Consider the following 26,088-nt stretch of genomic DNA (forward strand, 5'->3'; position numbering starts at 1 on the left):
GCTCTCTTATAAGACAATAGTGCTCTTATAAAGCTAATAGATCATAAAAAATATATTTTCACAATGTTTAGTACATGGAAATGAAAATCTCTTTCAATTTTTTTCCTCCTCGTAAAAGAAAATATTTCTGTCTGTGTGTGTGTTTATAATAAGGTGTTGGAACTATATTAGATACACACTCCTAGGTGTGTGTGTGTGTTATTATTTTAATTAGTTATAATAAGGTGTTGGAACTATATTAGATACACGTAGATGCCCACAAGCCAAAAGTTGCTCCAAATTTTATGTACGTTAATAAATATTTCTTTCAACAGTAAGAATAAAGTTTGAATGGGAATCTCGTATAAATTATGCAAATCTTTTACTGAAAAGAAGTACATTTATTAAGAACATAATAAAAATAAAAGTAATATTATAGTGATTTTAATATGATTTTTCGTACAAAAAAATGTTTAGTTTTAACTAATTATACTTGTGCCTATTAATTATTAACGTGATCTAATTTATATAGGCATCCTAGTTTATTATGTATATGGGCACAGATCAATTTTTTATGTTGTCTATTGAAAAACACACTATAAGAACGATTAATATTTATTTCAGTAATTTTTACTATTTAAAAGAAATTCATCTAAAATTATTGATTAAGATGTTAGAAGTGGGTTTTAAGTCTAACTCAACCCCACAAAACCGGCTTGTGAGGTGAAGGTGAGGTTTGTACCTCACTTATATATTGTGAATTGGCCTTATCTCTAGTCGATGTGGGACTTCCAACACACCTCCTCACGCCGAGGTATAGTGGAATGTCCAAGAAAGTTCGCTAGGATAGGCTTTAACTTGGCTCTGATACCATGTTAGAATGGGCTTTAAGCCTAACTCAACCCCACAAAATCGGCTTGTAAAGTGAGGTTTGCACATCACTTATATATTATGAATTGCCCTTATCTCTAGTCGATATGGGAATTCCAACACAAAAGATATCTTATATCAAATTTACAACGGTAACGATTCAATTAGGAAAGATGAATGTGTTTACCCTTCAAAACTCAATTTACTCGAGGATGGGTGTTTTAAGTGAAAAGTAAATTATCTTATTTCTTTAATAAAATTAATTTCTACTAAAGAAAAAATATGATAATCAACAAAAACTAATAGATGTCTGGATTTAAACAAATTCTTATTGCATTAACATTAATGTAAAACTTTAAATTAATATAGATATATGGGTTTAAAGAAATAATTACTACATTATCATTAAAAAATATATTTGAACATATTTTTTGAACTTACTTTTGACATGGATAAGGCGACACAACAGTTACCTTTTGTAAATTCATTTAATAAAAAATGTTTTTAACGCTTGCTCATGCAACAATTTTTGGAGGCAAAATTGAAAAAGCAAATCATTTAACCATTGTGTTTCACAAAGAGTTCACAGAAAGAAGAGATATGCGAGAACCCATAGAGTTCGAGGGGAGAGAAGAGCGGGGGGTTCATTATCGTCTATCACGTCGACGATGGATTGTGAGTTTCCTTTTGTTTTGTGGCACACATAAACCATAACCCATGCATGGTTTGTTTCCATGATGGTGTTTTTTTTCACCCCTTTTGAATCTTTGTGAAAACCCACATCAGATCTAGAGTAAAAAAAAAGTTTATGGGTAGCTCTCTTTCCCCTTTAGTCTATCAAAACATGATTTTTCTTATTTGGTTGTTGTTGTGGTGTAGTTTACAGTGTTGAATTTGCTTTGGGGCTCACGAGTATCCATCGACGGAGATATTCGAGGGGAACCAAGCTGGTGTGAAGTTTTAACTTTCAGAAAAAAAAAAATAGGAAAAACCAAATCTACATAATAAGTGGGGCACGATGAACAAATAAGTGGAGAGTTGCATATTATTTTCTATACAATTTCTAATTCTACAGTTTGTCCTTAAAATACCGAGTGAAATTGGAACTGTTCAGATGATAATCCATGTCATTTGGATATAACCACTTCTGACTAAAATACTTTTATAAACAAGGTTGTCATCTATAAAATCACAAGGTTTTACTCAATAAAAGAGATTAACATCCTAAGACAAATACAATATTGAAAATGGTTTTCTAGTTAGCTTTGAATACAAATAGTATTTCTTCCTCACACACAGAAGGCTTGAGATTGCAAGGAAGCATTAAGAACAAATTTTGTAAGTGTGGTCAAATTTTCTTCTTCACATAGATCTTCTTTGTATAGAGTTAAGAAGAAAAGAGTTATTATAAGTCCCTTTGAAATTGTTGAGAGGTTCATAGGTATATAATCTTCTTCGTGTATTATTTGACCATATCCAAGCATGTGTATTCATTAAATGTTCTCCATGAAACACTAAATATAAATTCATGCAGCTTCTTTACTCAATTTCTCTTGTACACAACCTTACTTATCATGCCTCGGCAAATAACTTCTTTCCTTTTTAATAGAAAATCATGGTGTTCGACATAACTAACTTTGCAACACTAACATTTTGTCTCTCTTCCAGAAAAAAAAATGTCTATGTGGATCAACTTTAAGAACACCTTTCAAGAAATCTTGATGCAGACATATGAAAGCAAGATCCTCTTAAGAGAAGCAAAGAGACAAACATCCATTGCATATAGAGAATAAGCATTTTATAAGTATTCAATGTATATTATGAAATGCTTACAACTTATCTTATGTTAGACAAATATATATTTACTTTTGGTACAAGTAAAAGCTTATCAAAGAAAGAATACTAATCGAGACAATTTCATCCCTCTAACAAAAACACACAACAAATAGCATTTGCATCGGTATAGCCAAAACACTTGCATATCAGAGGCCTAATGCTTATAAAATTATATTTTATACTTTGTTTTTTAAGTATAAAATAAAAACCAAATTAAAGAGTCTCTTAAACATTGATCTAGCAAATTTATCTTAAAATAATTTATGATATAATAATGGAAAGAAAGTTATATATATAATCTTTTCACTAAAAATATTTAGGGTGAAATTTTTCGAAATATATCCGTAAAAAAATATATATAATTATAGGCGGGTGGTTGTTATAATTATTTCATTTAAAAGAATTAATAGAGTGTATAGGTTAGAGAAGTGGGGCTTTGATAACGAAAGTTAAGTACACTACCTTCAACCTAATAGCTGTTGAATGAGCCTTATTCAGTTTTTTTCACAGTATAATTAGAAACACTAACCAAAATACGCATGCATGTGTTTTGTATATTGTAGCCAAAAGAGATTCCTACTCTATCATTGGCGTTACTCAAACACTAAGTAACGAAACTTAACCACTCTTTGATAACGAAAGTTAAGGACACTATACCTTCAACCTAACACCTCTTCAATCACCCTTATTCATTTTGTTCATCCTATAATTAGAAACTCAAACCAAACTACGCATCTATGTGTTTTCTATATTTTAACCTAAACAAATGCCTAATTATTTTCATTATTGGATATTACTTAAGACTCAAGATATGATCTACAAAAAATCATCATAAATAATGCCATGGAATAATATACAAAATTATTTTATGATAATTTTTTATTTTACCAATGATTGTCAAATGCATTATATATTTGATATTGAATATAATGTATGTACATTGCATACATAAATACTCGTCACAAATTTTATTAAAAAAAAAATCACACGAAACATTGATGTAACAACAGCATCATAATATATATCACTTTATCCATTGAATGAAGCAAATTTGAAATTAATTCAAACCAGTTGGAAGATTAGTGGGCAAATTTCAATTGTCCTTGACGGAATATAGTTTTAAGCGAAGATAACAGTGATGATTAGTGTAAACACCATATTTAAATTAATAGTTATCCTTCCTTGGCTGTGCGATAAAGACATAACACTAATAGAAAATATTAAGGGTATAAAGTCTAAGTCTGTAATGAATAATAATGATGTGCAAGTGGAGAATAGTGACTATTTGAAATTTAAGTTTAGGTTAATAATTAGTATTAACATGCTAATTAAGAGTTCCATTTATATGCTATTTGACTAAGGGCAAGAGTATTAGGTGAAGATTTAGAAAGATTTGTGACTATTGATAACGATTATTCCTTCCAATCTCCTTCTTACTCATAATAGACTCTTCATAACAAAAGCACATTCCATGTTTACCAGACAAAATAATTAACTGGTTCTATAATTACAACATTATAAAAATAGTACTGACAATGATCCATAGTAAAACATGCTGAGGTAACAATTATATTATAACTTTTCAATAAACAAAGGGGATATATATATATATATATATATATATATATATATATATATATATATATATATATATATATATATATATATATATATATATATATATATATGAGAAAGGGAAAAAGGGAAACAAGAGAAACAAGAGAAAAAAAATGAAAAAAAGAAGATAAGAAACATGAGAGATATGCACCAAACGGAAAAAATAGAGCTTTTTAAGATAGCTCATTTCATGACAAATTACCTATATAAAAGTTTTAGTTGATAAAATAATTAACAGGTCTACCATTTAATGCATGATTCAACTCTCACACCAATATAATAAAAAAAATATTTAATTGAGATTGAGTTTTGCTTGTATAATTACATTAAATATTTAGAAAGAACTTTGTCATATTCTACTCGACATGAGTAGTACATGTATTGACTTACATTACATTACCGTTTATAAAAAAGTTTATCACAAGTATAAAATGATATATATATATATATATATATATATATATATATATATATATATATATATATATATATATATATATATATCAACATAAAGTAATACCAAACATATACAATCATTATTTATATGTATGAAATATATATAATTGCAGAAAATTAAGTTTCCAAAAGAATATTTGCATATAATATAGAAAGTATATATAATAATTTGTTGTACGGTAAATATTTGCTTAAGTATGCATTCGTTTAAGTTTGTATCCCGTATAGAGATGTCAACGGGGCAGGTAGAGTAGGGGTAGTAGCTCCCTCGTACCCTATCCGCTAGATAAATATTCGTCTCGTATCCGTATCCATATCTGTCGGGTATCCGTTATGCGGGTACCCGCATAATTTTTTAATATTTATGGATATCTACGGGTATCCGCGAGTATTTACAAAAAAATAAAAATAAAAATATTTATCAACATATTTTAATTGTAAAATCAAATAAAATACAATACATAACATTCATAAATTTTAAACAAAGTCCAAATAACCTCTTTAAATAGTGTTGAATGACAGTTTTCAAAGAAATGATTTTTTTTAAAATTAATTGATAAAAAATAACTCATTTAAAATCAATATGTTAATATTTTAATCATTTTTTTATTTTTTTTAATTTAAATTAGAGTATAGTGGGTACGGGTATCCATGGGTACGGATACCCGTACCCGCCCCATTAATATGCGGGTATTAAAAATACTTGTACCCGTTACCCGCGGATATCCATTTACAATATCCATTTCCTACCCATTGCGGGTTTTATCCACGGATACTTACGGGTACAGATTTTTTTGACATCTCTAATCCCGTCTAAATCCGCAATTGACAAGGAAAAATTCTTGGATTAATAAAATTGTGACTTTATATTCAAAATAAAAAATCACGTAAAGTCATTTGGTAATTATTTTTTATTTGTTCAAGTATGATTGTTGATTGATCATTTTGTATAATGCGATAAAGAGTGATCCTTAGCTTGATTTAACTAATCTGATGAACAATACTCCACATGAACTGCGGTTTGAATTGCTTCAACAAAGCAATAATTTCTAAGCATTGATGATCATTCAGATGTAGACCTTTGGTCCTTGCTTGACTAGTCATCCTTTGCAATGAGGTAAATTGTTCTTTCAGTTGTTTTTTTAGAAAATATAAAATTTATTATATGATTGATGGTTGAAAATACTTATTTAATATACTTTTTTATTTAAATTAATTTTTAAGAAATATTTTTGTTTTTAAAAATATCTTTCAATTTTAGAATTTAGTTATTATTTTAGAATTAGGAGAGAGAGAGAGAAAGAGAGAGAGAGAGTATAAGAATAAAATAAAATAACAAGTTTCTCCAACTAACATATCTATTTTATCTATCATATATCTCATATCTCTCCTAGTTTCATAACCTCTAAAATTTCCAACACCTATAATATTTCATACTATAATTATATGACTCCTAATATTTCATATTGTAATTATATAACTCTTAAAATTTCATAAGTCAACATCCCAATTAAGTTTGCATCAAACTTCCCAGATTAAAGTGAGGACTTAAGCGAATATTTACGCTAAACTTGTAACTATCACATGTAATACTATTTGTTATTGTCATTACATGTAAGAGTGAACTAAGGGCCTCTTCTCTTACGTGGATGTAACTGTTGAAGGGAATAAGCGAGCGCGGATTCATTTTCAAATTGTGTTCCATTGCATAGATGCAGACCGATAAGCGAGCGCAGATTTGAGGGATGCACAAGTTTTTTCATCCACTATAGAAGCAGAAGATTAGCGAGTATTATCGACCACATTACCATATTGCCCTCGTTTTTACTTTCACACGCAGTATAATATTCGTCGTCTGCCATGAGCGATGTTGGAGGTGTTGCAGGGGGAGTGGCGCACCGGTATGGCAGGTGTTGGGGTGGTGATAGGAGTGGGATGGCACTGGCAGGTCTTGCAGTGGTGAGGGAACTAGGATGGCACCGGTGTCTTGCAGGTGGTGAGGTGTTGTGATTGTTGCGGGAGGTGTGGGATGGCACCGGTGTTGTGAATGAAGAGAGAGGGACGGCATCGGTTACGTAACTGGTGCCTTGTTTTCAAAGGGGGCGACACCGGTTACGACACCAGTGTCGTTGGTTTTTTTTTTTTTACCTTTTTCTTGACTTCTTTTGACTTTTTTTTTTAACTTTTTTTAACATTATTTAGCTTTAGTTTAAAATTTAATTATATAATTTTTTTAAAAATTTAATTGTATATTTTTTTTACATTCATAAAAATTTAATTTTTTTTATTTTAAAATTTTATATAATTTTAATATTTTTTTAAATTGTATTAATTAATTATAATTATTTTATAACATCAAATTACAAAATCATTCTCTTTTTTCATCAAGGGTATTTTGGTAACTTTCTAATTCTATCTATTTTTACAATTTATTTTATTTATAACATCAATCAAATCTTTCACTAATTTTCATATAACTTATCTCCAAATCTACTCACTTTACCCTCTAAATCCACTAAAAAAAACACAAAAATTCATCCACCCAAATCTACACAAATTCATCTTCACACTCTCCCCCATATCCATTCTCTCAAAGAAACACACCCTAAATGAGAATAAATTTTTATATGCACATATACCCATTATGGATTATCTGATCACATAAAGTACTCTTAGAGATATTATCATCACACACTTCACATCATATATACATCACATTTTCATATTTATCATATACATATCATCATGCATATCCTTAATCATATATTTCAAAATATATATATATATATATATATATATATATATATATATATATATATATATATATATATATATATATATATATATATATATATATATATATATCATCAATGTCCTTTCTATTTATAATAACTTATATACATGTACACAATAACATATCGTTTAAGTGAGTTCATCTTGTTTGAGTAATATCTTTTTCGATAACTAGAAATATGTCTCTTTATTTGAACAACAAATTCAATTTTGTACTTTTCTTATTCCAATGCTCAACTTGTTACATGAGCAACTAGAACATTTATCCACATTATACTTGTTTCTTGAGTTTCGTTGTTATACGTATGCATGAATCTTCAAATTCTAAAATCATGCATATTGCCTCAACATCACTTTGAGCAATATGTTTCTAGTCTAAAAAGAATCACTTCAGTATCTTCCTTGCTCAAACTATAAACTGTTAGAAAATGATTACTCAAATAATACTAATAATAATAAAAATATGAAATAATATAATAATAATAATTAGAGCAATAATAATACTAAGACAATATATAAAACAATGAATTTTAATCGGAGATCAACAATTATAATAATAATAATAAATAAAAGATAAAAAGTAAGGAGTAGAAATATTCTGGGTTGAGGCATGCATAGCGCTATCCTTAGAGAGAAAACGCCCATACTGCACAGGGCTAAACAAATACACACTCATATGTGTTTCCAATCATATGCGTTTCTCTCCCAAGATACAACAACCCGTCCCGTCAGATCGATCGAGTGCAGCGAAGGATCTCCAACCCTTATGAACACCACTGTCTTAAAGATAATATAGAGAAGAAAAGAATAATATTTTTAAGAATGACTCTAGTGTTTGTTGTCTTTGTTGTTGTGTTGTTGTTGTTGTTGTTGTTTCTTTCCCCATACACCTAGATGGTATTTATAGGTAGCAAAAGGAGACAAATGAGTAAATAGTAATAAGCATATAGCCGTTAGCCATACAAAAACATTAACCCATAAATTAAATGTCTATAAAAACATAAGTAACAGTAAATTTTTTATTTTAATTATTTATTTTTTAAATTATATTAAAATATTTTCAACACAAACTATTGCTTGTGCTACATAATCCCTCGTTTAAGTACCTTTTTCGCATTGTTTGAGTGACAATACATCATTAAGTAATACTAAATTCAAGATCTTATGAAAATCAAGAAAAAACAAAGTTTATCTCTTAAACCATCTTCTAGTAATACATTAATATCATTTTTAATCATTTTCTATTCCCAAGTTAACCAATAACAACATATGTTCTTTATTTCATACCAAAACATGTTCAAAAATATAATTCGCAACCTTTTTCTATACACACACCAACATTGCAATCAACTTAAGCTCCACGCTTCTAAGGAATCAAACCATTAAATAGAAACAATTATTAACTCCTTATCTGAATTAAAGCATGCCTACATGCAAATCTTCCTCGTAACACTTTCAAAAATCCAAAATAATCCAAATAAACTCTGAAAATCAAACCATATATCATATTCCTCTCAACGAATCATCCAAAAGAGGATAACAAAATAAATCTTAATAGAATTTGAACCACTTATCGAACACACTTATGATTGGTCTCTTTATCTTATTGTCTTCACAAAATAAATTCCTATAATTTTGACAACATAAAATAGTCTCAATTATTAACCAAACTTGCAGAAAGTTCAAAAATGACGGTTTTAATAAGATGAAGTTCTAAATGAAATAAAGAAAAAACTATATCCTCAATCTATAAACTTTGTATATGAATTGGACAACCCAGTTGTCTGTTTTTAATATATTTATTATTGTTGATAAAACAAAATCTTCATTAACATGTTTATATATTTCTTCCCATACTTCTTTCTTCCGTCCGAACTCTTACTCCTATAAAATCTAATACAAATATATGAATCACAATATATGATATAAAAAAAAAATTATTGAAAAATCAAGATATCATCTCATTCTTCTATCGTTCAATGCTCTTGGATTTACCTATGTAAAAGGAGGAACCCTTTACTTCTTTCTATTTAGGGATGGCAACGGGACGGGACGGGAACATGTTTCACTATCCCATGTCCATCTCCGTAAAAAAAATTCATTCACATCCCCATACCCAAACCCAAAGGGTATCAAAGTTTTATCTCATCCCCATCCCCACCGGGTAACGGGTATAATCTCGTATTCATACCCGTATTTGTTTCCTCACTACTTCAATATAAATTTTAATTAATTTTTATAAAATAATAAAAAAATACGGTAAAGTAAACATAATATTATCAAATATTCAATATTAGGAGGATGATTGTTTCTTCGATATCAAATACTTTGAAATAAATTATAATTGTTTACATTTTAAATTAGAATACAAAAATAAAATTTCATGAGAACTAAAATATTTATTAAATTTGCAAACTGCAAACATTAATGAAACTTAGTTGACAAAATTTGAAAATATTTTTAAAAACATTTAAAGGAAAACAAATATTCAAATTAAAATATATTTTAAATGTTTGTTTACTTTAATTTTTTAAATTTTAATGAATCTTTTTTTTATACACTAATAAAAATGGTAATACATCACTTAATCAAAATGACGCAAATAATAAATAATAAACATAATAATAATATTTTAACATGTATATTGTATCTTTTGAACTCCAATATATGTTGGATGGTGATAAAAAAATATTCATGGCAAATTACATTAAATTTTGATATTGTAGTAAATAAAAGTTATTTATACAATTATAGTGAAAAAATTAAAGTATGATTGATATAATGAGTTAGAAAGTAAAAAATAATTAGATAAAATATACTGAAATAGTATTCTACATGATGAAAATAAACAACAAATAAAAATATTAAAAAATTAACAAATGTATGTCTTAGAAAAAATTTGAGAAACTATTAAAAGAAATCACACAAAAGAAAACAAATGTATAATTAAGGGTATGATAAGATGAAAAATACCTTAGACATCTAAGAACACTTTTCAAATATCAACATATATATTCAATGGTTGAGAAATAATTGTTTTAGCGAAAAAAAGAGAGTTCTTCAAATGAAACAAAAATTAATAAAAATAAGTAAAGAATTTTTTTTATATTACCTAGTAAATGAAAGTTTTATGTTATTAAACACTTAAATTGAGAGTATTAATCATACTCATGTGAAAGAAAAATATACAATAAATAAAAATATTTAAAAATAATAGAAATATTCAAATATGAGACATAAATTTTTTTTAATTGACATACATCATTTTAACATAATTACATAAAGATTATGATAAAATGAAAAATATATTAGAGATGACAATGAGTTTCATGACAAACCAAATAATTAGAAGAAACAAAAAATGGAAAGTGTATATATATATATATATATATATATATATATATATATATATATATATATATATATATATATATATATATATATATGAGTTTGTAACTTTTTTTACCATGATCATGCAAAAGGAGAAAATAACAACTTGAAAGAACATAAAACTTACTTAAATAAAGTTATATTCAAGAAATTTAAATTTGTTCTCAATGATTTTATAGCTTCTAAACTCATTAGAAAAAAAAGAAGATCATCACAAGTATTTAAAGAAGAAGCATATAAAAGGTAAATAGAAAAGCCAAAAAAAAAAACTAGCGAGACAAAAATTAAAAAAATAAAATTATGTAATTTTCTATTTATAACATTTAAAAGTTAACTTAAAACACAACATTGTCATTTTTTTCCTCCTATATAATACTTCTTACACTTTATTCTTACAAACTAATTATTTATAATCTATTGAAAACAGTTACGATCTAGCAGAAAATGAATAAAGCTAGAATTTTTATAGGAGTCATAGTTCAAGTGTTAGTTAGTTCAAGAATTTTTACAATACTAAAAAGATGTTAACTTTTAACAGACAAAACTGAAAACTGTCAAACATTAAAAGTAACACTACCAAATTTACTTAGTGTAACTTAAATTCTTATTATCATCATTAGTCATCTTTTACAAATATTTCAAACAATGATTTAATGTCCTATAGTTAGAATATGAAAGTAAAAATATTTCTTTTTTATTTAGATTATTTTAGTTTAGTCAAGAACAGCCTGTGTCTGCTATCATTTTCTCATGCCACAATTCCATTTGATGATGATTCATCAACAATAAAAGCATTCTGTCTTTGTACCCTATAACAAAGCATTTCGTACAGTATTCGTTTGATAGCAAATAACAAAAATGGCTTAAATTATCTATGAATTATTCAAAATTTGTTCAATCATCATATTATTTTCTTAAAGTAAATCTCAGATTTGATTTTGACCTTACTTATATAAATAAAATAGATTCAAAAATTGTCACGTTGCGACATTAAATGGTTTTAAATAACTTGTATTAGTACATATACAATGATTTTAAATATTAATTTTAAATAAAAAAAAGTCACGTCTTTAGGAAATTATAATTTGTAATTAAAATATATTTCTTCTGATAATATTTTTTTATTCTATTTTTTCCTCACTTTCATCTCACGTTCTAAGATTGGAATGTCAATTAATCTAAACTAATAAATTTTAAGAATTTGAAAAATATTCTTAATAAATAAAATAAATAATCATATCAACATTGAAATCTTATGTCTTCTCAACAAATCAAGTCAGAGTTTAAATATGACTCATTTAATAATTAAATAAAGAAGTACAAACTTAAACCACGTTTTATGCAAGATATTTAAATGTTTAATTTGCGACCCCTAATAAAAATAAAAATATGTAGAAAAAACATGTTATAAATTTACATTATATTGTTTTTTTTTTCAACCTTCGAAGATATATGATGAGCTATATATAACAAAAATAGGAAAAGAGTACAAATGTGCGTATATAAAAGAAATTTAAGATGAAAATATAAAAAATTAAATCAATCTAAATAAATGGAGTTTTATTAAATAAGTGCCGTGTTTTGAAAGTTTAAAATTGAGTCCGTAAATTTTTATATCAATTTTAATTTTGTCCTTCATTAATTTTTGTTAGAATCCCATTGATTTGATTTTAAATTCGTTGAGAAACTGGATTGTTAGATTGATTAGCGTAGGTTTTTAAGCTAATAAAGTTTTTAATCAAATGCTTAGTTTATATATATATATATATATATATATATATATATATATATATATATATATATATATATATATATATATATATATATATATATATATATATCATTTCATGCTTTGCTCAGCACCAGGTCGGATTGGTGTATTATTTTTAAATACACAAGATGGCACTTTGTTAAAATAAATTAACATATATTTTAAACCAAACTTATAAAAAATTCTTAATAAAAACAAGTACATATATTACATTAAAATATAAGATTTTTTTTAATAGTCATGTTAATAAAAAAAAATGTCTTTAATCAAGTTTAATAAATGAACTAAAGATATTCATTAAATGTTGATAAAGAATTGTGTGATGTTAAGGTTTTAATATCAAAATTTTAATGTGCAGGTAAGAGAGGCTCTTCTAATTGACATTTGATTTTTATATAGTAATAACATTCATGCTTGTGGCAGCCAAGAGTTTCAAGATCTTGAACCATTTTGAATGCAAAAACCCATTATAAAAGGCCAACAAACAGAGAGAGAAAAACAGAGAGAGAATACAGAGCTTTTTCCTCTCAGAGGCCATTGCTCTTGCAAAAAATAAAAACAAAAACAAAGAACTCTCTCTCTCTCCTTGTTCCTCTTCATTCTTTTGTTTTTCAACTTTTTTTTTTCTTAGGCTCTCACATAATAATAATAGCAACTTACACGATCAGTGTTCTGTTCATGGAAGAAAAAGTGGCATGCAATTACTAAACTAGCATCACCAACTGCATAACTTCAAACATAAAAGTTCAGTGCTCAGAGATCCAGAACAAATTAACAAGGTTCATTTTTTTCTGCTTTCTCTTTGCGTGAGCTTGAAGCAAAAACATATGCAGCAATTACCCAGAAGAAAAGATGCTGCTTTTTTCACAAAAAGATGGTTAATTTTGTGAAATCCATTTAATGGGGTTTGGTTGTTTTTGTGGTGGTTTTCAGATGGAAGCGTTTGAAGGGATAAGGAGGGGTGACATTTCATCCCAAGTGGGTCTGGTGTGGAGGCAAGTGAAGGAGCCAGTGATGGTGCCACTGCTGAGAGTGGCAGTGTTTTTGTGCTTGGCGATGTCGTTGATGATGTTGGTGGAGAGAGTGTACATGGGCCTGGTGATTTGCTTGGTGAAGGTGTTCGGTAGAAGACCTGAGAAGCGTTACAAATGGGAGGCTCTGAAGGAGGACGTTGAGCTGGGAAACTCTACCTATCCCATGGTTCTGGTTCAAGTCCCAATGTACAACGAAAGAGAGGTAGCATAGCATAGCATAGCATAGCAGAGAATAGCAGATTTTCTTTCTTTCTTCTTCATCTTGGACACACTTTTTTCACATTTGTAAATGCAGGTTTATCAGCTCTCAATTGGTGCTGCTTGTGGCCTTTCTTGGCCTTCGGACAGGATCATCATACAAATTCTTGATGATTCTACTGACCCATCGATAAAGGTATGCATGTTATGAGCATTTATTTTGGGTGAAAAAAGTTGAAGACATTGGTGATAGAGTGAATGAATGAATGAATGGAGAAAATGCAGGAAATGGTGCAAATGGAATGTAGCAGATGGGCGAGTAAAGGAGTGAACATAAAGTACGAAGTTCGGGACAACAGAAATGGGTACAAAGCAGGGGCTCTGAAAGAAGGGATGAAACGTAGCTACGTGAAGCAATGTGACTATGTCGCCATTTTTGACGCAGATTTTCAACCAGAACCTGATTTCCTCTGGCGAACTGTCCCGTTCCTCGTCAACAATCCTGAACTTGGTCTTGTTCAGGCACGCTGGAAGTTTGGTACATTCTCTTTTTTTCTTTTTCTTCATCTGCACCTCAATAAACGCAATTCAGTTTAGTTCTGTGAAACTAGTTAGATATTACTTTATTGTTGTTATATGGTTTATGTGATAATTATTATAAAAGTTAACAAATTTATTATATATAAGATTTGTTTGTGGGTAAAGATGAAGATAAATTTATAGCACCCAATTGACCAATTTGAATTCCAGATTAACTATACTTAAAATTATTTTTTAAGGAACTTTTGTCATAAATTTTTTGAGAAAATTAAATTAAATTTTGTAAGAATTAAATTAATTAATACATAAGTTAATTGGTAGAAATGATTTCATTTCACTTCATTAAACTTTTATTTTGTGATTTGTTAATGAACTGTTTTTAGCTTATAATAAAATTAGTTTTAATATAAGAAAACAATATTTTATTTTATTTTTTGTGTTTTACTCGTAAAATTTTTATAGATGAAATTTCACAAAATAATAGTTTATGATTTAATAATAATGTTTTTACTCTAGTTTTTTCTATTATTTGTAATTTGTGATAATGTATACAGTCTTTTGATAAGAAATTGTTATATTCAATAAATTACTAATTTTTTATATGTTTATTATAAATTTTTTGTTAATTGACTCGTGCTAAAAATTATGAAAATCCAACCCGTTTCATTAGTTATATTCTATTGAAAGTAACAAGAGATATTTCACTTTTTAATTATTGGTCATACTAATTTTTAATTATCATATTAAAAAAAAAAAAAAAAGAGTACAGCATTGTCTTTGGTTTTGATTCTAAGCTTTTGGCGACTTGGCTTTCTTTTCTTTTCTCGGATTAACAATTTAACCTTATTCCACGCTCATGGTTCGGAAAATACAACGTTGCCAATTAAAAACTGTCGGTGGGTCTTGTTTGTTTCCAAAATGCTATATATGCATAGAATAATCTTTTTTAGAATTAATTTTACTAAAATAAATAACATTTAAATTTTTATTTTATTTATATTTACAGTATATTAAATAATATTAATTATTATTTTGCAAATTAGTTTTACGATGATGAGATAAAATTAAACTCATCGTCTATCTCTGCGTGTAACATGTGTATTCAACTCTAGCCACTGCTCTGTTCCTTCTTTGTTGGGTTGGGTTCACTTGTCTTCTTCTAAGTTCTGAAAAAGTGGGAGTGGTTACAAAGCAAGATCTCGTTTTTCTACTTTCAAATTTTTGAATAGAGTCTGGCATGAGAAGTCACCATCATGAATGAACTGAAAGATGATTAAACATGATACAACAATAATGTTGCAGGGGCTAAGAGTGTGCTTAAGGGTTCATTTAATGCGAGAATGGGTCAGTTTTCTGTGGCCGAAAAGTGAGATAACAGATGCAGAAAAAATAAAATAAAATAAAAGAATAGTTAGTGTGGGTGTTTTTATAGGCACAGCAACTCAATGAATAAACTGGAATGGGTACGCAAAATCATCATAAATTTTGTTAGAGTCATTAGATAAGATGGTGGTTCGTTAATTATTATTTTTTAAAGATCATGTAACTTTATGTTAGAGATGTAGTTAGAGTCATTTACATCTTCACCTAATAATTAGGTCATCATAATAGCTACATACAAAAGTATGTGCTAGATTTGTACGTATACGAGGCAGAACAACAGAAACATGATTATAATCTACATCACTAAGCATGATCTTTTTGGAAACATGAAGTGTAACAGTGTCATTAGTACATCAAAATTAAAGAACATTGGTAAGTATATGTAATCACTCACTTCAACAAGTAAAGTTGCTTGCATAAACAAAAATGAAAATAATTACAATTGTTGTAAGTGGCTATTATTTTATCTAGCAATCTGCGTGGTCAATTATGGTGTTTTGTGGGCCTGTTAATTATTCTTAGCTATTTGAGTGGTGCTGTTCTTTATGATTTTACAAAATTCCTATGCTATAATTAGGTTAAAGAAATGATGATGTATAAAACAAAAATTGCACGCATTGAATTACATATACGTTTAAAAAGCATAAGGAATAATTCGTATTCCCACAGAGGAAAATATGATAGCATCTGTTCTGTGTTTTGTGTTCTGTGAATGCTTGCCAATTTAGAAGGACATTGTACTAATCCAAGAAAAGACTTGAGCATGTGCACTAGCACTTTACCGAAAAATTTAGACTCAACTTTTGAAGTTTTTAATTTTTAATTTTTGCAATTTCGGTTCAACTATTCTTAAAGTCCGAAACATAATTATGGTGGATTGTTGTGACCGCAAAAGAAGGCAATACTTTGAAATTAATCTGCATGCGTAGGGGTGCCTATGTTTTACGAAGACACCAATGTTGTTGTTGGTATAATTGTGATTGTTAACCTCATAATTGTTCATAAGATGTTTTTTCTTTTTCTTTTTCTTTTTCATCACCTTTCTTCCATTTTTATTTTCTCTAGTTAATTGTACTGTATTATTCCTGCACATATTTTTTGTTTTTGTTATTAATCTTGGAAAACACTCATTCACCAAAGAAAATATTCACCACTATTGCATCCGGCAGCTGCATGTGCAATTTTAATGGTGGACCACCATTTCCGTGTCACTGTCTAAATCTATTGCCAAAAGACAGCTGAATTGATATCGCACTCTCATTCTAAATCATGCACAATAACACGATGAAATTGTTGATTTCGTTGCAGCAAAATTTGTGCAATTAACAATGCATTTTTTTTTTTTTTGTTTAATTTTGTTTTGCAGTGAATGCCAATGAATGTTTGATGACCAGGATGCAAGAGATGTCACTGGATTACCATTTTACTGTGGAACAAGAAGTAGGGTCTTCCACTTACGCATTCTTTGGCTTCAATGGTAATCATCTATAGAAGAAAATAGTTTCTCTCCTTAAAATATAAGAAAGAAAAAAACAAAACAGTTTCATCTGTTTTCCTTTTCAAAAAGGAATAATTGATTTTAAGTGCTACAGTGGAAAATGGTTATGTTTTCTTGTGGTGATTTTACACCCATTTTTTGTGCTGTTGTAAATGATACAGGAACTGCGGGTGTGTGGAGAATTTCGGCACTGAATGAGGCTGGGGGATGGAAGGATAGAACCACAGTGGAAGACATGGACCTAGCTGTTCGAGCAAGTCTCAAAGGATGGAAATTCTTATACCTGGCTAATTTGAAGGTTTTGTTTTTTTTTTTTTTCTGATAAGAGTGGTAATGGAAGAATGTCTGTATACTATTTGATGAAATGTCAATGACATGATAGGACTATTATGTGGTGTTGGTGACAGTGATGAATTAGTATGACATGAGTTTATTACTTGGAAAACAGGTGAAAAATGAACTACCAAGTACTCTGAAGGCCTACAGGTACCAACAGCACAGGTGGTCTTGTGGACCAGCCAATCTTTTCCGGAAAATGGTGATGGAGATAATGAGGAACAAGGTAAGGTTGCCCCATTGAATTGGCAGGACAAAAAGTATTGGCTATTTATGACCAAAATTCTCGTGTGTGTCCATTGCAGAAAGTATCCTTATGGAAGAAGATATATGTGGTTTACAGCTTCTTCTTCGTCCGGAAGGTCGTGGCCCACATAAACACTTTCATGTTCTATTGCATTGTCTTACCTGCAACAGTTGTGGTGCCTGAGGTGGTGGTACCCAAGTGGGGTGCTGTTTATATCCCTTCCATCATCACACTCCTAAATGCTGTTGGAACTCCAAGGTCTTCATTTTCTCAACTTTTCCTTTCTTCTAAAATCTAGAAAATCCATAGAGTGCACAATAAACACATCAAATATGATTCTTTATGCATATAGCACATAGGACTGGCCTTAAACCATGTAAATGGAATGAGGAATGAGAAACGAATATGTTTTAAAACTTCAAAAGACAATGAATATGATTTACAAGTATAACCTTCTTGACTAAAGGTGCATTTTTCAGGTCACTCCACTTACTGGTATTCTGGATTCTCTTTGAGAACACCATGTCTCTGCATCGAACAAAGGCTACAATTATTGGTCTGCTAGAGGCTAGTCGAGTGAATGAATGGATTGTCACTGAAAAACTTGGAGATGCTCTTAAGGGTAAAGGTGGGGGTAAAGCACCCAAGAAGATTCGATTCAGAATTGGAGACAGGTATAATAATGGAGTCTTGTTAACTTCTTATTCTTGGTTTCGTTTATCATATAACAATAGCATTCACTTATTCAAATTCTAGATTATATCCCAGTGCTTACCAATCTATATTTGCTGTCTTTGTGTTCAATATCATTAGAATTCACATGTTGGAACTTCTTGTTGGATTCTACCTTTTCTTCTGTGGCTGCTATGATGTTATGTTCGGGAAAAACCGGTTCTATATATTCCTATACATTCAATCGATTGCTTTCTTCATCATGGCATTTGGATATGTTGGCACTATCGTTCCCAACTCCTAAAAGGACTTCAGAACACTTCATTCGGATATTTACATATTGTAATAGTGTTCATTCACAGTATAATCTGTGACATTAAATTAAAGCTTGTATTATGGGTGGTCATTCTTCAAGGTTCTGCATAATCAGAGTCGTGGCTCGAACAGTTTTTTGTGAATATTCAACAAAGATACATAAGAAAATTACAGAAGTTATTCCTTTGGATATGGAGTATACAGAAAATTATTACAGCACTCTACAGGCATCGATCTTCCCGGGGCAGACATCTTTGGTTGGACATATGGCTATAAGATTTTGTAGTTCTTTTTCTTTTCTAATTTTATCAAACATTTCCTTTCTTATTTGAATTTGTTCAAAGAAATAATAAACATCTTCAATAAATGGGATAGATTACAGAGTTTCGTGTTGAATCTTCTTTTTGTCTTACTCTGTCTTTTAGTAAAAATTATACAAATAGTGTGTCGGTAACTAATATGTATGCAAAAGATCACGTTTAGAAATTGTGGACTTCTAACTAAACCTGAAAAAATCATCAGAAATATGAAACAAGACATTCATCTATACCATATTATATATATATATATATATATATATATATATATATATATATATATATATATATATTATATAAAGAATATTCATTTTGTGTCCACGTCTTTTTTTTCAATTTAACATGTAACCATGTTTTAAATAAAAACTATTATAATCAAATTGTACAAAATTATTTATATTTAATTTTATAAATATAATTTTATTATTTTATATTATTATAAAAAATATCACATGTACACACAGTTCGTTTTGCCACTAGTGTTTTAATAATAACCATTGAATATTTTAGTTGACTTGGTCTTTGACTAAAGAGTTCCAACTACCAACATTTGGTATGCCTCACAAGGAAACAAAGGAAAGTTGTCTCTAGTTTCCTTTTCTTTGTATTTGTTGTTAGCACCAAAAAAGGGTTCACTTTGGTAGCAGAAGCAGAATCTTAAGTAAACCAAATCAGTCATTTTCCTGAATCCTGAGAAGGGTAAAAACATGCCAACAGCATTTATTACTGTCCGCTCTATATATATATGTTTTTTCCTTTAATAATCCAGCAAGCATATCTGAATCAAGTCAATTTTCATCATTCTATTCACACAAGGAAACATTAGGTCGCTAAATTTGCTGTTGTCACAATCCCCGTTCTATGACAAGCTTTCAGAAAGAAATAAAAAATGTGAATGTTATTTGCCATAACCAATGTTTCAATAATTAATTATAGTCATCGAAGATACTACATCAACTAGAAATATAACGAAATTATACTATATGAGTAGATATAAATTTCAACTTAAAAATTGATTTTATGATATTAAGTTAGACTTAAAATTTATTTCTTAACGTAATATTAGAGTTATGAGTTTGAATTTATTTTAACGAGATTTGTTGTTTGTTGGGCTTATCGCACCACCCGTTATCGGTCCGTTATTAGACCACTTCTTAATGTCTAGTCCAACACTTGAGATGTATATGTCTCGACGTGAGGTGATCTGTTGGAGATTCTACATTGACTAGAAATAAGGTGAATTTACAATAAATAAATGGGTGCAAACCTCATCTCACCAACCAGTTTTGTGGGGTTGAATTAGGCTTAAAGTGATGGCAAACCTCTAGCCAAAGGACCAACCATAAGAGTAATGGCAAAAAGGATTAAAGAAAATTGGGCTTCATCTGAGTTGAGTAGTCCCAAGTTGATGTTCACCTGGGCTAAGGAAGATGTGAAGACCTAGTCTAAGATTCTTTATAAATATTAGAATAATATTTTGGACTTTGTATAATGCTCCTAGTAGAATAGGATTTTATTTGGACCATGTTTTGGGCTTGGACCATGTAGGGTAGTTTGGGCTTAACTATGGGCTAAGAGGAGTGGCGTATGGAAAATAGGATTTTTAATCTTAACTTGGAGACCAAGCTACTTCAAGTAGTGCCTCATAGTGTGGAGGGCATGAGCATGGTGTCAAACATTTGCTTACTTAGGTGGCAAGTCACACCTTGAGCAAGTTCTCTTTTTTACTCCAATTTTCAAGTTTCTAGACCATTTTTCCCTCTCTTTTTCCTTTTATCCTATAAATAGAGAGGCTTACCTTATGTAATCTTAGCTTGAATATGAGTATTGAATTGCTATCAAAATTGCCACACAATCTCTTGTTTTGAGCTCACTTTAGAGTAGTATTCTCTCTAGTCTACTTTAACTTCCTTCCGTAGGAGTTAGTCTCACATCTCTTAAGAATTCTTCACATAAAATCGAACCAAACACCTCTTCCTCTTCTCCATTTCATAGGTTCCGCATCACTACTCATCCATGGAGACTCCATTCATCAAGCAAGTCTTCAAGGAGCATGGAGGAAGGCCATCACAAAGTTAAGTTGGTTTTGTAAGATTGAGTTAGACTTAAAGTTCACTTCTTAACATGGTATTAGAGTCATGAGTTTGAGTCTATTCTAGCAAGATTTATAGTTTGTTGGGTCTATCGTGTCACCTGTTATCGAGCCGCTATCAGACCACTCATTAATGTTTAGTAACACACTCGGTATCTATAAGCTTCAGCGTGAAGGAGTATGTTGGAGATTGCACATCAACTAGAGATAAAGCGAATGTATAGTATATAAGTGGATGCAAATATCAGGTAATTTATGAAATAGGATTAATTTACTTTTGTATTTACTTAAATGAGTTGAATTTTTTTAACTTTAAGAAACAAGGTGAAGTCAAATGGGGGCTAGCAACTTCAAAAGGTAAAGTCGTCCTAACTGGCTCAATTTCAGCTGAGTTAGGATGAAATCGTACATGTACGACAACTTTTTCTTCTTTTTTTTTTTTTAACTGAAGTCACCGTACCTTTAAGGACTTTAGTTTAAAACTTTGATTTTTTTCACTATAGTTAAAGTCATATGAGACTTGACGACTTTTATTTTTACTAAAGTCGTCATAATTATGCAGACTGTTTAAAAGATATTTTTTTATGAACAATTGGTTTTTAATTTTATTTAAAGTAAAGTGATTTTTTTTTTATTCTTTTTATGATTAATGAAATTTTTTTATTCTATTATGTTTAATGAAATTTATTTATTTTTATTTAATTAATATGATATTTGGAATTAATTAATTGAATACACGACAAAGATAATAAAGTAAGAAAAAATTGTAGTAACATTAGTAAGAACTTGAGGAAAATTAAAAATAATTAAAATGAAATAACTAAATTGAAAATACATATAAATATGTATTTGTGTGATTCAGTATTATAGGGTGACCTTCTTCGTTGTCTTCTAGGTTTTTGGTTTCCTCCATGCTTTGATACATGGTAGTCATGTTTGATAAAGTGCATCAAACGAAACTTTAGAACTTAACTAATTTACATATTTAAATAAATGTGTTTGTTATATATAATCTTGCAATGACTCTTCTTGCACGGTACTACAAATAAAAACAATAAACATTGTAAATAGATAGAGGAAGAGAGAATACACTTTGTATTTTTATACTAGTCTGTCTTATTACACAGACTATGTCCAATTCTCTATCAACTGAGTTTCATGAAGCACATTAATTATTGATAAACATTTGGCAAGTGAATCGATCGTTAACGTAGTAATAAAATATTGTCCTCTGGGATTGATTCGTTGAATACTAGATTCCTAATTCACGCAATTTTGAGCAAATAAGATTCAATAGATTTGTAAGCATAGAATAATGATAAAAACTTCAATCAATATAAGAATTGTCAGAGGATTGATTTCGTACCCTTTCCTATAGAATTCGACTCCTTTTTAATTGATGTAAGTAATGTAATCATCCACTTGAGTTTACTTAGAGTTGTTTTACCCCTAATTCCTTAGTAGGTAAAATCTATTCATTGAATTCGAACTCCCAATTCCTTAGGTCAATTTATAAAAATTCAATAGAATCATGAAAAATGGATAATAATCTCTATTGCAAACTACTTAGATATGCCTAATTTTCCAATTGTGACATAACCTAACCTGTTTTGTTTATAATCGCAAACAATCCCTAATTTTCCAATTGTGAAATTGCTCATAGAATAAACAATAAATTCATAAACAGAGTACTAAGATAAATAACATTAACAAAACATCTATTGTAAAGAGTAGAAACTAAAATCCAGAGTCTTACATCAATCCTCCAACAAAAAGAAAATTAGTTTTGCATAATGAAAAAAAAAAAACTAAAACTAACAAAAGAAGAGAATGACGAAGAAGAAGAGAACCTCTCTCGTGAACTATCCTCCCCTTTTATCTTTTCCATGTTTTCTCCACTTGCTGAGGTGGTTACTTCTCTCCCTTAACCGTTGTCCCCCTTTTTATCTTTCTTTTATTTTCTTTTTCCTTTAAATCCTTGTCAGTCCATGTCATCTTAAGATTTCTCGCTAAAACATCCATAGGTTGTGGAAAAATCCACAGGCCACCTATGGAACTCATGGAAAGACTCACCGGACACCTATGGAACTGGAACATGCTGTTTTGTATCCTACAATTTGAAACAAAATCCATAGGTCATGGAAAATTCCACCAGGCACCTATGGAACACGTTGTTTTAAATCCTACATTTTTGAAGCCAAATCCACAAGTTGTGGAAAAATCTATCAGGCACTTGTGAAACATGTTGTTTTGTGTCTAACTAACTTCCTCCAAAACTGTTTAAACAAACAATGCATAAATCCAAATATATGATCCAAAACAAGATAATGCATGATGGAATTAGTCAAATAATGCACAAATGAATAAAAATGGCCTAAACTAATGCATGAATACACATATATTTTATCCATTTATCAATGTTATGAAGTATATTTTGAGTATTCATTGGGCTTGTAGTCACTCCTACTAACTTATTAAGTACTCTTTCAATAAGTCACTCCTAACTCAACACGAGAATTCTTTCGACTCTCAATCATTCTTGATTGACCCCATTCAAGTATTTTTTTTTCTACTAGCCACTTCTGACTTAAAAAAATGTTCTTATAATAACAGTCACTTTTGGCTATTAACCAAATAATTTTTTCTAAACAATCACTCCTGGCTGAGATGAAGAAATTACACGTTTTGTGATCACTGATCACACTTTTTCTCATCAAAGAAGATAATAGTTTGTTGACATTTGAAAGACTGAGGCTCTGTTTCTTCTAACTTGCATACTTGTACACTACCAAAATTCTCTTTTAAAGTTTTTTGTTGACCCAAAGATTTAAGCAGTACACTACATATGTTGTCTCTCACTTTCTTCTTTCTCTTCTTAAGTGGCTTTATATAGATTCGTGTTGCAAAACCATTTATGGTCATTGACTAACTTTCGCTATTTTGAATTTATTTTCCTTCCTTTAAAGTGCTTGATAGTGATGGATGTGATTAATGCACTCCATGCAATAATAAATTATCCTCTCTCTTTTTTTTCTTTTATCAACATCCCAATAGTTTGATGTACTTGTCTCCTTCTTGGACAATATGTTTTTCCTTTATTCGTGTCGTACGAATTGGAAAACTCTTTCAGAGTTGACAATTGTGTTGCTTAAGGATTTGTTCAAAAAAACACAACTTTAGCTCTTTGTTCAAGAATTTCTTTGTCATTTATCTAATAGATCTTTTTTGTCAAGAAAGATGTAAATATTCCCTACAATATAAAATGACCTTTTGTGATTTTCATTTTAGTACAAAACTAATTTACTTTTATGTATTTTGTTATCTAAGAACATTTATGATTTATCGAACACAAACTAAGGCTGCATAGTAATATATTGTTTGTCAGACAAAGACAAAGTACTTACACCTTTCATGATATATGTTATACATTAAATCATTGTCTTTTAAGACGAAATATAATCACATTTTCATACTTAATTATTTTTAATTCTTAGTTAAATAGGATGTTGGATATTTAAATAAAAAATTAGATTCAATAAAATTAAATTAATTGTATTGAAATTGTGACATTTCTCGTTCAAATATATAGTTAAATTAACTCAGATTCAAAAAAGAATTAAAAGAGAATATAAATAAAGAGTTTAAGTCAACAAACAAAAATTCACATTACCATCCAATTCTAAAAATGTTATATTATCACTTTTATTTAAAATATATTTAATTCATGGTTCTCTCACCTTCAATTCTTACTACAAATTCAATAGTAAACTTTTATAATTTTTTCCTTCTAAATTAATATAAGTATAAAGACAAACACGTATTCCTTGTGGATATGATATTTTTTAAATTGACCATAATGTACACTTGAAGGTTTCATGGATCAAGTTTTCTGTGGTGTTGTTTACTCCTTCAATTTGGTCATTCTTTCTTTTTCTGATAAAAAATATTCTATCAATCTTTCTTTTTTTTCCTATTGGTCTTCACGATTTCTATTTGTCACATCACACTTCTTTTTTGTACGCATAAGTTTGTTCAACTTTGGAAAAGGAAATTTTGAGATAGAAAGAATTTGTCGAAAGCAAAAAAGAAAAAGAAACAAGATAACATCACTACTGAGCTATTCCACCTTTAAAAAAAAAAGTTCAAGAATTTTATCTTGAATTTAAACCACTTTTAGCTCTTAGAAACACCTATAATGGATTATGGGAGATTGGACTTTTATTTCTTCTTCAAATCTTACTTGATGTTAATAAAAAATAAGTAAAAAATAAATAAACATAATATCACAAAGTGGTAAAAAAGCAGAAAAAAAATAAGTGTGGTAAAAAGCAGGAAAAAAAAACATAATATCACAAAGTGGTAAAATGCAGGAAAAAAATAAAATGCAGGCTGTGGGGTTCGAACCCACGCGCACTTATGTGCAGAAGATCTTAAGTCTTCCCCCTTAACCACTCGGGCAAACCTGCTTGATGGTTATGATTAATTTCATTTAGATTAAGACGTAAGTATTTTCTATAATTAGACAATAATTATATGGTTTCTTAAAGTATTTATTCTGATAATTTCTTTTGTGCGTATTCATTCTCGCCAAATTTGATTAGAAAAATAAAAAATAGTTCACATTAAAAATATTATATAATGTTAATTTCAAATTAAAAACTATTCTAAATTTTAAATAAATTATCATTCACATTATTAAGAGTGAGGAATATGTTTAACAAAAAAAAATATCTCCATTGCTCTT

General features: G+C 29.1%; 1 protein-coding gene and 1 non-coding gene across 2 annotated transcripts; one reads left to right on the forward strand and one right to left on the reverse strand.

Annotated features, from left to right (window-relative positions):
* The first annotated feature begins 13,199 nt into the window (after nucleotides 1-13,199).
* Nucleotides 13,200-19,331, forward strand: LOC114190230 (glucomannan 4-beta-mannosyltransferase 9-like). The gene is made up of 10 exons (XM_028079029.1): nucleotides 13,200-13,491; nucleotides 13,646-13,948; nucleotides 14,042-14,140; nucleotides 14,230-14,482; nucleotides 17,234-17,344; nucleotides 17,527-17,663; nucleotides 17,814-17,927; nucleotides 18,007-18,206; nucleotides 18,428-18,622; nucleotides 18,762-19,331. Exons 2-10 carry the CDS (start codon nucleotides 13,646-13,648, stop codon nucleotides 18,922-18,924), a joined length of 1,575 nt encoding a protein of 524 aa, XP_027934830.1. The 5' UTR covers nucleotides 13,200-13,491; the 3' UTR covers nucleotides 18,925-19,331.
* A 6,396-nt stretch (nucleotides 19,332-25,727) lies between these two features.
* Nucleotides 25,728-25,810, reverse strand: TRNAL-UAA. The gene has a single exon. It is a non-coding gene; the product is annotated as a tRNA-Leu (tRNA).
* Nucleotides 25,811-26,088: the final 278 nt, after the last annotated feature.

This window comes from Vigna unguiculata, chromosome 7, assembly GCF_004118075.2.
Source record: "Vigna unguiculata cultivar IT97K-499-35 chromosome 7, ASM411807v1, whole genome shotgun sequence".
Taxonomy (NCBI): domain Eukaryota; kingdom Viridiplantae; phylum Streptophyta; class Magnoliopsida; order Fabales; family Fabaceae; genus Vigna; species Vigna unguiculata.

What these genes read in the sequence shown, in the direction of transcription:
- LOC114190230 (XM_028079029.1), top strand. Translation starts at nt 13,646, where the DNA reads ATGGAAGCGTTTGAAGGGATAAGGAGGGGTGACATTTCATCCCAAGTG. An exon ending in TATACCTGGCTAATTTGAAG is followed by an intron (nt 17,664 to 17,813) that starts GTTTTGTTTTTT and finishes CTTGGAAAACAG; the next exon opens with GTGAAAAATGAACTACCAAG. An exon ending in AATGCTGTTGGAACTCCAAG is followed by an intron (nt 18,207 to 18,427) that starts GTCTTCATTTTC and finishes TGCATTTTTCAG; the next exon opens with GTCACTCCACTTACTGGTAT.